Genomic DNA, 13,134 nt, shown 5'->3' with positions numbered 1-13,134 from the left:
TAGGAGACAAACACTGCATCAAGTGGAAGATGAACAGGTTCCTGACCAACCTACTGACAACTTTGCCATCCAAAAGGTAGAGGAGTGAACTAGAAGGACAGCTATACTGGACCTGGTTCTAACTAATAGAGAAGAAGTGAAAGAGGGAGTTGAAGTTGCTGGAACTTTGGAGGAGAATGACCATGTCTCATTGGAATTCATACACAATAATGCAAACACAAACAATAGAAGATAATCAGACTAGTGTCTTAGACTTTTAAAAAAGCTGATTTTAACAATAGATACAAACTTAAAGTGAACTGCTCCAAACTCGATTGCAGAAAATATGACTTCAGTAGCAGTTATTAATGCCTGGAATGCACTACCAGATTCTGTGGTCTCATCCCCAAACCCCCAAAACTTTAACCTAAGGTTGTCTACTGTTGACCTCACCCCGTTCCTAAGAGGTCTGTAAGGGGCATGCATAAGAGCACCAGCATGCCTACCGTCCCTGTCCTAATGTTCCCTTTAATTGTATTCATTTTATGTATTCAATTCATGCTTATACTTATATATATAATCTAATATGAACTCAACTAAATTAATAAATACATAAATAAATAAATACACACACACACATACATACATACATACATAAGGCAGAATACCAATAAATAGCCCAAACTTGCAAAGATGAAGTCAGGACAGCTAAGGCTCAGAATGAAGTAAGACTTGCAACAAATATCAAAAATAATAAGTTTCAACACATAAAAAACAAGAAAAAGGTTAAGGAAACAATTGATCCACTAATGAGAGAAGATGGCATGTATATAAAGACTATATTTTACATATATTTTATATCTTATATATTTCTATATAAAGATATAGTCTATGTATAAAGATTATATCTTTATCAACATCTATAGGCTAAAAGAGACAATCCATCAGTCCAAAAGGGAGCAATAAAACCTAAGGACTTCTCATCAGCAATCAGCACCCAGATCAGCATAGATTAACTCCAAGGTTAACTTCAGACCAACAATCAAGTAAGCAATACCCCAATCAGAAAACTGCCAAAGAGCCAACAGTAAACAGCCCAACCAAAGAATCTCTAAGAGCACCCATCAACACTGACAGACAAGCCACCAGAATATAAACTGACAGCAAACAGCATTCCTTACTAGCACTGATAATGTTACCTAGTTTGGCTAATGAAACATCTGCAAGAAAACCAGCAAGCTCAGAGAGCTCCAAGGACCCCTCTTTATATCTGTTGTGTCTCGCTCACTCCCCCTGCCGCAGCCGGGCCCCTCTTATCTCCTGCCAGACGCTGATAGTTCGGAAGAATGTCCTGGCATGCCTCCAGCCCCCAGCCCTGGCACCATGCCCGGACAGGCCAAGCAAGACGAAGGGCCTGACGTGCCTTCAGCCCCCAGTCCTGGCACCATGCCCAGGAAAACGGAGCAACTAAACCCCTCCTCCAGAGCATGTGAGCCTGAAGAATGTGAGGCAAGTCATGAGCTAGGATTGCCAACAGCTGGAGGTTGGAGAGATCCTCGCTTCCGGAGAGTTGAGAGGTGGCGTCAGCAAAAGGAAGGGAGGGGCAGGCCTGGATAAGTGCTGAGTCATGGAGTCACACCCCATGGCCTATATAAAGGATCTGCTTTCTGGCATTCTCTGAGTCAGGCAAAGTCTAACTTGGATTGCTGAAGTCACTTCCTGGTGTCCTGCCTGCCTTGAGAACTCTGATAGGACTTTGGCAGAGCTGCAGAGGCACGCTTGATACGGACTTCCCCGACCCGGCCGTCAGCAGAGGAGTGGGGCACGACAATATCTTTTGTCTAGTCTCCTGACATGAAAGCAGTGTTCCAATATCTGAAAGGTTGCCACACAGAAGAAGGGGTCAACTTATTTTCCAAACCACCAGAAGGCAAGACAAGAAACAATGAATTGAAACTAATCATGGAGAGAAGCAACCTAGAACTAAGAATAAATTTCTTAACAGTGAGAACAATTAAGTGGAACAGCTTGCCCGCAGAAACTGGATTGTCCATCACTGGAGGCTTTTAAGAGGAGACTGGACAGTCACTTGTCTGGAACGGTATATAGGGTCCTCTGCTTGTGCAGGGGGTTGGACTAGAAGATCTCCATGGTCCCTTTCAACTCTGTTCTGTTATTTTCTGAATCTCCCTCAGCCCCCTGTCAGTGTTTTCCATTAACATACACAAATTTGCCAGATACTTAGATGGACATGCATTCCCACATGCTGTTATACATAAATATGTATATGCACATTGAATCTTACCCTTAGTATGCAAAAGAGCTCAATTTCTGTCATCAGCTTACTTTTCCCACACAAGTTACAGAATCACTGCACCAGTCAGCTTCTTGAAATAGACATGCAAAAATATTTTCTAAATCTAGAATCTCATTCTATGACCTACCTATAGCTAGGTAAACTAATGCAGCCTTTTTTTAGGACTTTTAGCAATGGCAGCAGCCCACGAGTTCAGCTTGCTGCTATACCAGGGAAATAAACTATGATTTAAAGCCAACTATGTGGCTGCAATTTTTAGTTTTGTACAGAACAGAAGGAATAAAAGCCTTGAAAGTATGATAGTTTGCAGCCTTTGGAAGTATGATAGGTTGCAGTCCACATAAGCTTCATTGAACACCTGGACTTTAAATGTTGACATTTGGTGGAGCTAGTTTCTGTTTTCTACTTCTGATAATTGCAGAGATGTGTTTTAAAGTATGTATGAATCAGTCCTCATGCAGCTGAGTTGTGTAGGTGGAAGCAACTACATTGAGGGAAATGTTATGATTTGAACAGAAATAGAACTTAGGTCAATAAGCAAATAGGCCTTTTAGCATAGGAACATAAAATATCAGCAAAGCAAATTACATGCACACATCATTTTTATTATAGCATAAACTCTCTGAATTATGATTTATAAGCATCCCCAAGTATAAAAATCAGTTTGCAGCTTAGCAAGATAGGGCTGCAGGGGACAGAAACAAATTCTTTATAGTTATAGACCTTCAATTGATAAAATTTTGTCACTAAACAAAAACTGGGATTATTTTCAGGACTAAGCCTGAAGATTTCAATTTCCAGACCCTATAAATATCCATAAATGTGATTAATATACAGTAGTACAGTTACATGATCTTCATGAGATAGACCATTTTAATTGTAGTAGTCAGATGAGCAGTCAAAGGAAACAGCTACTAGTATTTGCCAATTATTACTGGCTGAAAAAAAGGAAAAGCAGAGAAAGAGAAGCATTGAGTAAGCACCTGGTACCTATTCCTTAAATGTGTAGCTATTATTTTGCCCTGTCCTCTCTTTTGTTTATTGGATTATTGGATACATTGGTCCTAATTTCTGTCAAAATCTGTTTGCAGGAATGTAGACCAAGGTAAACCAACAGAGACATTTGCTGAAAAATCCTTTCCACTTGAGTGGCAACAAAATACCTTCTTAACCTCAGAGTTGTACACTATGTTTATTATTATTTTATTCATTAACTTTATATGCTGCCCATCTCACTGTCACATGATTCTGTATGGCATAGTTCTCAAACTATTAAAAATGCAATTTAGTCTTTTCTTAGGTTTTTTTATTTGAACAAAACCTACAATCGATCCCATTCGTAAAACCAAATATCTTATCATTTGCAAATATTTCTTTCCTATTGGATGGCAGTCCTTCTGTAATGTCAGAATTAATTAGTATTTTCTGCAACCTATTCCTCACTAGTTCGTTCTCAATCATCTCACTTCCATCCTCCATGGAATTGAATCATTCAAGGTTCCTAATTCACTTCCTTCTTGCCCTCAACCGTTCTCAGAGTAGCTATGGAAAACCCATGTGAATTTTTCAAATACTAATTCATTTTCACATGTTTCTAACAGTAAGAGCTCATCCTCATGTTCAGTTTGCTGAGGAAGAAAATCAGTTTACTATTTTTGAGGGACACATCATCATGACGTCCATCTAATCTACTAAGGCAGCTTAAAGCCAACATATTTATTCCAATTTGCAAGTTACACTTTCCTTCTTCCAAAAAGTAAAAGATGAACATAGAGGTGACACATTCAGGATCAGCCATCTTCCCAGCTTCGTCCCATATTTATTATGAGGCACTTTGCCTTCCCCCACCATGAGGAAAATTGGTTTCATAAAGGGGGGAAAAAGAAAAAAATATTCCAAATATATAATAGCATTGAAAATTCTGGTTTAAGCTTTTGTATCTCCAACCAGTACTTCCAAGGCAGCTTTCTTTTAAGGGAGGATTGTTTGACATCTTGTTGTTTTGCCATATCCATCATCGGATGTTGGCGATCATGTTGGTGATCCTATTTTTATCAACAAATGCACGAAAAAGTCCTGCTGAGTTTTGTTCAAACCAGTTCCTTAGATTTTGAAGCCATGATGTTCTTCTGCCTGGGCCTCGTTTGCCTTCAATCTTTCCTTCGAGGATTAAGTGAAGTATGCCATATTTTCTGGGTGTCGCATCACATGTCCAAAATATTCTAACTTTCATTTTTTTATGTTTTGAAGATTTTCCTTGGCTTTCCCAGGTGGTTTATCAAACATTGTTTGACATAGGCTTATGAATCTTCTATTTTTCTGTCAATGTGTTGCTTTCCTAGAAGATTGATAGTCCTTTGAAACAGTTTCATTTGTACTGCCAAGTAGAAATCCTCTAGATTACTGCTGGTCAGAATTATAATCCGATTGGACTGTGCAGTAACTGGTCAACCTTTAGATGGCAACATGTAAGATATTGTATCATAGTAGAAGTGTAAAGTAAATAATAAAAATTAAGGCTAAATTAATAATGAACATTAAATTTTCGCCTCTCAAATTCATCCCACCTCATCATCTGTTCAGCAGAGTGATTGGTAGCTGGTTTTGCCCCTACATTTGGTAGGAGAAGAAAGGATGGCAGAGAGTTTGCCAATTTCTGATTTGAAACTACCCCACATTAAATTCTGTCTTGGTTTCATTGCTGAGGCACATTACAGGTGATCCTGTGGAGAACAGTGTAATTTAAGTTGCTCTTCTTTTCTCCTGTCTCAGTTATAATAGAAAGACATCTACCAGTTGTCAGCAAGCAAAACCCAGCTGACTATTAGATGGAAGCAGAGAGATACAGAACTTTTTGTAGCCCAAATTTGGAAGCCATAGTACATTCTTGACTAATTTGTTTGATTTCTTTACTTCCTCCTCTCTAATAATTTTAGGTTGAACTGCTTGTGGTTGAAGAAGGAAAGTTTGGGAAGACATTATAGTACAAGAGGTTTGTTTACTTTCCCTGCAGGGTTATAACATAATGGCATGCTAAAAAAACAGTTACATTTGAAAGATAGATGAATAGGATGGATGAATCCCTTCACATTTTCTGCTTCTATTCTGTTTTAACAACCACCACCATCCCCCCAAAAAAACCCAGATAAATGGTGGAGAAAGAAGGGGTAGCTTGAAGAAAGTGGATAGAATGAATGAGATGTCATTAATTATAAAGACAGATCATTCTTAAAGCATTTTCACTTTACAATAGTGTGGTCTGGGCTAGGTAGCAATTGGAGACCTTATATGGAAATCATAAAATGATTGACGATACAATGCTGGATGATGGGCCCCTCAGGTCGATGGCATTCAACATACTACTGAAGAAGCACTGAGGATCTTTCTAAGTACTAATGATGTTTATGATGAGACTAGATTAAAGCCTTTGGGAGATCTAGTTGCTATACAGGAGAAGAAAATCCAAAACTGCAAAAATAGAATTACAGTAGGAAACTGAACACACAAAAGCTCAACATAGTAAGATTAAATGAAACAACTACTAATTGACAAACTTAGGCATCAGCAAATTGAGATGGACTGGGATGAGACACTTTCAGTTGGAAGATCAAATTGTTTTATTACTGAAGACATGAAAAACAGAAGAAACATTATTGCTTTTAAAATTAGAAAGGGTATAGCAAATCCTGACCCTCATTGATAGAGAACCAGAAGAATTATGAAATGGATTTAAAGACATCGTTAAGGATGAATGTGAAAAGAGACTGATGAAAATGAAAAAAAAGAAAGCAAACAAGATGTCAGAACAAACCATGGAAATTGTCAAGAAGAGACACTAAACACAAGAAAGACAAATATCTCAGAAAGCAACTTAAAGAGTTTCAGAGAATTTTTAGAAGAGACAAGAAGCAGTATTACAACAACTATAAATAATTATAGATTTAAAATGCCAATTAGGTCTGAATGACAAGTTTTTACAATTTGTTTATTGATAAGAGACAAGTTCTGGGAAGGATATTAGGGAACGTACTAAGCTACTATTGTTTATAATATCTGGAAAGCAGAGGGAGTCATTTCTTTTATCCTTTTTTTCTTTTTTCTCTACAGTGGGGGGTTGTTGTTGTTTTTGCTTTTTAAATTTTTCTTAATTTTTAAAAAAAATTCTCTGTATTTCTAATCTTTAATAAAATTATTACAAAGAAAATAAAAAAGCAAAATAGGAAGCTTTGCTGTTGAGTATACCATGGCAGCCAAGAAATCAAACCACTAAATCATCAAATAATCAACCCAGTTCTCACTTGAGGCACAAGTGCCTGGACTCAATTTATCCTACTTCAGACACATCAAGCAAAAATCCAGCTCTGTGGAAAAGAATCTAATTATGGGAAAGGTAGAAAGAAGAAGAAGAAGAGGACAACCAGCAACGCGGACAGACTCAATTACAGTGTGACGAGTGCACTATTAGGGAAACTGGAAATAATAGGTTAGGGATACATCCTCATGGAGAAGATATAGCTATGTGGTTGTTAGGAATCAAAAACAACTTGATGGCACAAACAAGCCATGTGAAAAAGACCATCTTCTATCCTTAAGGAACATTACAGGTCTATTCCTCTCATAACTTGTTACAAAAAAAGCAAAAAATGAGAATGAAGGATAGGTATGTCTTCTCATGGCTCTTTTTTAAAGTCACGTAACCTGTAGAATGGGGAAAAAGAAGGACAACATGCGACCTTCCCTGATGGCTTTCCCATTGCTGGTAACCAGCAGGAGAGGTTGCGAATCACAATCGTGACCATGAAATGCTGCAACCATTATAAACAGTAACTGTCTGCCAAGCACTCAGATCACAATTATGTCATCACAGGGTTGCCTGGATGGCCAAATTATGAAGACTGATCCTAACCACTGCTCATTTAGAGCTGTTATAACTTTGAACCGCATTTAACCACATTTGCAGTTATCCCCTGGCCTCAAAATTTCACTTAACCAAGGATTGGAGTGGAAGCCTTAGAATGACACATAGTCTCAACATTTTGTCTCCATACATTCTCTTTGCTGTTTGCCTGAATAGGTCTTTCAGGTTTTTCTAAACTGACACTTGATTTGACATGAGTAGAAATTTTAGCTGAATAGGAATTCATTTGGTGTGGTGGAGAGAGAGAGAGAAGCATTCTGGAAACATGTTAATTTTATTTGAAGTTGTAGATAGGCTTCTGAAGTAGATGTCCATTTTCCTTCAAGCAATCACTTTTCTCCTAGGAATGCCCCAAATTGTCTTGATTTATTTCCCACATTCATTACCCTTTTGGAGCAGGAGAAAGTTCAATAAGCAGCAACATTAAGGTTGACATTTTAAAACTCGTGTTACCAAGCTAAAGAGCATTTCCCCTCTGAAACAAATGTTGCTTCTTACTAATAAGGGAACAGCAATTCACTGCCTTGGAGATTTGTTTGGGGGGAGAAGTGCGGGGAGAGGAATGGAAAATTAACCATCCCATGCGTTTACACAGCTGAATGTATGCAGTGTACTAGAGGCTGCATTGTAGATAAAAAGGCAAGAATAGGCATGCTAAGTAAACAGAAGAGCATAGTGAACACATATGTTGTGTGCAAACAATATTCTGTCTGCTTCAATGGATTCAATGAACAATAGAGCCATATATAATTCTGGTTTGACTGGGCAGACTCTTAGCTACAATGATTCAGAGCAGAGGTTGCTGTACTTACCTGCAGCTCAGCAAACAGCTATTTAGAAGGATTTGTTGAAGGCTATTGTATTGAAGAAGCTTCCCCACATGTTTTCCTAGCAGCCCACCAAAGAATGGGTTGTCTGTTTACCTGGGAGATTTTGCTGCTGTGAAAGGGAATAGCTAGGAGCTGGTTTGGCAAGCAGCTAGGGAGCTTAATTTTGAATTGTGAAAGGATAGCTGGAGGATAAGGATTACTGTTCTGTTCAAGATCTGCAAGGATAGGGGATGTGTAGCATTACTGAGCCAAAAGTAGCCTGCTTTAAAAGGTTAGATCCTATTTTTTAGGAGACATAAAAAGGAAACCTTTAAAGTTATGGTTTGAAACATTTCCATTTTTATGTGAATATGTGTCTTCCCGTTTATGCCTCCTCATGAACTGATATTTGGAGGTAAGAGAGTATCTACCTAAAGCTCCTTAAAGTTTTTTTTTTTGAGTACTGCTTTGTATTTATTTAATCATAAGTGATATGTAAAATTGAAAACTTTAGAGGTGTAATTCAAGATCATTCAAGATCATGACTTTTAACATAAATGATACGTGGGATTAAAATGGAGTCTTGAAGATTACAAATCAGCCATTCCTAACCTCTAAGGAATTATTAAGAATGGTGAGTTAAAAGAGTGCAGCATTTAATTATTTTAAATCACTGTGTGAATTACCCTTAGAATTATAGAATCATAGGGTTGGAAGGGATCTTACAGGCCTGTTAGTCCAAATCGCTGCTTGAGCAGGAGACCTTATACTGAATGATTATCTAATTTCTTCTTGAAAATCTCCAGCAATGGAGCATCCACAACTTCAGGAGGCAAACCGTTCAACTGTTTAAACTGCTCTCACTGTCATAAAATTTCTTACAAGATCACCTGTGTCTCTTTTAAGCCTTTGACAACCAGGAAGTGTGATCACAAGGACCACAGCAATCTAAATTAGAACCATGCCCCATCCTTATTCTTTACAGAGCAGATGTTGATTGTTGTTCCATGGTTGAAGTCCAAAATATCTTGAGGACCTCTACATTCGCCATCCTTATAATAGCCTGTAGCCATTGATTGCAAACGTTTTATCACCAAGAGCTGCCCTTAACTTTTGGCAGTAGTGAAGAACATATTGTATTAGATAAATGTGCAAAATAGAGTTATCAATTTCATGTTTTCTCTAGACTTGGGGTATACTTTTGAGATTTTCCTTTCTTTTCTTTTATTTCTTTTATTGTTTTTTTATAAAAAAAACAATGGAACGGTTGTTTTAGACTTGCATTACAGCGTGCATGTTTCCTGCACAGTAACAAGAAGCTGTGTCATTGTTTAGTGCTCAGTTCAGAGAAGAAAATGGGAGCTGTACAAAAGGAAACTGGAGCCTCAAATTGCCATAATTGGTATTCGTGCTGAACTAAAACAAATTAATTTCTGTTTCTGCAACAGAGCTTCCTATTTCCCAATACATTCCATTACACACAAAATTCAAGAGATTCATTCCCCCACCCCTTGATATAAACATGAAGCATGATTGTGAATGGAGTAGTGCATAATTCCTACAAGATTCCAGTCGAATGAAGAAAACACATATCTAATTTGATCATATGACTGCCTTGTCCACACAGTTTGCAGGCACATTGGGACAGTCATGGAAGAAAAGTATGTGAAGAGTACTTTCCTACTGTGACCTTGTGCTGTTGTAACTGCCAACCTGTAATGTACATAAAGTCAAGTTTCACACATTCTTCCTGAGAAATACTTTATTGTATATGATTTCCTACTGCATCATTTCCCCCCAAGGTGAGGTTAGCTCTGACCCTATTGGCATTTAGGAAATCCCTCAAAACATGGCTTTTGACAGGCTTGAGGGTCCCAGGGAAATAGGGACCCTGCAAGATGGTTATATTGCGTGTAACATGCTGGTCTATTTCCTGCAATCTTATACAGTGGTACCTTGGTACTCAATTGCTTTGAAACTCATCAAATTTGGTACTCAACGCATTTTGAGATGAAAATTTTGTCCCAGTACTCATCATTTGTTTAGTACTCAACACGCAAGCTAGAACTTGTCAATGTGATTTACAACATTATTGCTTATGGGGAAAATTTGTTTGGTACTCAGTGTTTTTGGTACTTGTCGTACCTCCTGGAACCAATTAAGGATGAGTACTGAAGTACCACTGCATTTGTGTTTAAATTATGTTTAATTGTTGTTTTATATTTTAATTTATTTTAATTGTTATTTGTACACTGTCCAGAGACACATTTGTGAGATGGGTGGATGTATAAATATGGTAAATAAATAAGCAAACAAAAACTCTTTACAGAGACTTTACTTTACTTTAAACCAGAAACACCCAACCAGAAAGTTTTGTTACTGTAAATAGTGTTAGTACTATTTTTAGTTAGTACTACAATAGCTTTGGTTTCTTGTCTGGACCACTCCTGAAAGGCTGATATCAGACTTGCAAGTTTGAAAGCACTTCGCCCACCCTTGCCTTTATTTTCTAGACAACTAGGAAGAGTTTCTTCTGGGATGTTTTCCCTGCCCCCGTTCCTTTTTGTGGGCTGGGTTTTTTTTTTCTGACCATTATCTAGGACAGTGATAGCTAGCCTTTTCCAGACTGAGTGCCCAAAGCATACATGCGCAAATGCGTGCATGCCTGAAACCCAAAATGCAAAGCACGTGTGGCCCCTGTGCATGTGCCACACACACCCCATGCATGCGCGCGCAGCCCTCCGCATGCACCCCTGTGCATGCGCATGTGCCCCCTGCACATGCCCTGCCCTCTGCACATGTGTGGCAGAGCCCCGAAGACCAGCTGGCCGGTGGGAGGTGCATGCACATGCGCAGCAGAGCTGAACTGGGGCAACGGCTCACATGCCGTCAGAGAGCCACATGCCACCTCTGGCACACATGGTTCTAGGCTGCACTTCTTCCAGTTTCTGTGTCTCAAGGTGATTCTCATGCCCTATTACAATATAGTAGTTGGTATGGTAAAAATACAGTAAGTTACTAACTTCACTTATTTGCAAAGTAGATAGGAAATATTTGTAACATTACAAAAGTAAGCTGTTTCTCCTTTCTTTTCTGCCCGTAACTCCTGACCCACTGGAGCTCTTGAAATTGAAATGTTGTAACAGAAAGCCCATTAAACCATTGGAAGCATTCCTTTTGGAGTATACAGTATCATTAACAGTATGCTTAAATGTAGAGTAAAGCCAGGAAATACATGAAATACAGAAGATCATGAAATAAATAATAAAAAGCTAATAAAAGCAATAATATAAGAAAGCCAGTTTGTGCTAGTGGTTAAGGTACAAGGCTAGAAACTGGGAGATCATAAATTCTAGTCCCATCTTAGCCAAGAAAGCTAACTGGGTGACCTTAGGTCCGTCACTCTCTCTTAGTCCAAGTCACCCACAAGAATTTTTTGTGGGGAAAATAGGAGAAGGAAGTTGCATTAGACATGTTCGCCACCTCGAGTTATTTATAAAAATAATAATAAACATGGAATGTAAAATAAAGAAATAATTCACATTTCAAGAATTTGAAATGAGTTGCTATGCTGGAGGGGATCAGATTGGAAATGGTTGCCCTCCTGTTATCTAGCCTTATTGCCATGGATTTACCAGTTGTATTCAGTCTAATTATACTGTTCTTTTTCATATGAGGATTTGATTGCGGTTGTTTTTAATGCTACTTCCTTTTTCTCCATCTAGGCTCTAATTCTTCATCAGCTTGGCCGGTACAGCTTGGCCGAGAAGATCCTTCGGGATGCTGTCCAGGTGAACTCAACAGCCCATGAGGTTTGGAATGGCCTTGGGGTGGTTCTGCAAGCTCAGGGTAATGATGATGCAGCCACGGAATGTTTCCTGACGGCACTGGAGCTTGAAGCCAGTAGCCCTGTTGTCCCTTTCACCATCATCCCTCGAATCCTTTGAAAGGCCGACTGCTCATCCTGCTTCAGCTGAACTTGAGAATGTGAGGACGCCTACGAGCTAATCTTTCCTTCTGACTCCAAGGGGCAGCTCTTCACCCTGAGAGGTAACAAATACAACTGCAGGCAATCTGCTCATTTCTGTCGGGTGTCCAACGCGGGAAAGCAATATAGGATATAAATCAGTGAAGAAACATTGGAAAAGAGAAGGAAACAAACACACATGCACACTTTAAGCCACCATGTATGTATTGTCTACATTTTTTTTGCCACATAGTCATTTCAAAACCTGATGCTTATTGTTCAAATGGATATTGTGCCATATTTTGTTAGGTGACATCAGAGTGTTATGTAAAAACTCTAAATAGAATCAGTGATAGATAATAGATTCAAGTTAAAATTCAGTGGCAGAGCAAGCCTATTTTTAACCAAGCCTGTCAAAGACCTGTTCTCTTCATGGCTTTCAACCTCTCTGGAGCTCAGAATCAAAATGTGAAATTTGCTGTGTTCCATCTTCTATGGTAGTCCAGCCCAGCAAATCAGCTGAAAGGTTATGTTTTGAGTTGTTAATAGCTGTGATGTGTAGCTAATTGTTATTTCTTGTATTTAGAAGAAAGGTTGTGTACAAGAATATTTATATTTTACCAGCGTATGCCTGTTGAAACAAAAAAGAAATGAAAATATTAGTTATTTAAGTTTAACTTTTTTATGTGAATCCAGAGTTTATTTATCAATGGAAATATGTAAAAAAGATGCTAAAAATAGAATATTTACCGACATTCCTTATGAAGTATACACTACCTTGGCTCAATGGAAAGATTATGTTAATAATAAAATGATTTTTGAATGCATATAATGGTTGTCCTTTTTATTTGATTGCTGGATGAAAATAATTAGAACTGATTCATGACATAGCCAAATTACGTGCATCTTAGTTGAACTGCTTTGTGCATTGTGTGTTAAACAATAGTAGATTATATATTTATTATGCATTAATGTTAATTAATTGATTAAATCATTAAAGCCAAATACTTTTGATAAAACTCTTAAAGCAGTTGCATTTGGTTCAGTCATGGAATCCTGAAAAAAGATCCATATTTTAACGAATAATAGTGCTAAAGCCACATCTTTTAATCATTTTTATATGTGTACTACCATAATATATACA

The 13,134-nt window shown here is 38.1% G+C and overlaps 1 protein-coding gene across 9 annotated transcripts in view; it reads left to right on the top strand.

The window, feature by feature from the left end:
* Positions 1–12,811, top strand: part of TTC7B (tetratricopeptide repeat domain 7B) — a 116,149-nt gene extending 103,338 nt beyond the window's left edge. For 7 of the 9 annotated variants that reach the window (XM_058162548.1, XM_058162540.1, XM_058162542.1 and 4 more), the window contains one exon: positions 11,749–12,811. In XM_058162548.1, the coding sequence (XP_058018531.1) occupies positions 11,749–11,970 (222 nt within the window). In that variant the 3' untranslated portion in view covers positions 11,971–12,811. Of the gene's footprint in view, positions 1–3; positions 77–5,232; positions 5,289–11,748 lie in introns of all 9 variants that reach the window. The other 2 variants (XM_058162543.1, XM_058162544.1) reach the window with 2 other exon arrangements.
* The last annotated feature ends 323 nt before the right edge of the window (positions 12,812–13,134 follow it).

This window comes from Ahaetulla prasina, chromosome 1 (assembly GCF_028640845.1).
Source record: "Ahaetulla prasina isolate Xishuangbanna chromosome 1, ASM2864084v1, whole genome shotgun sequence".
NCBI classification, from domain to species: Eukaryota; Metazoa; Chordata; class Lepidosauria; order Squamata; family Colubridae; genus Ahaetulla; species Ahaetulla prasina.
Note: the sequence above shows the minus strand (reverse complement) of the source record. Positions and strands in the feature narration are given on the sequence as shown.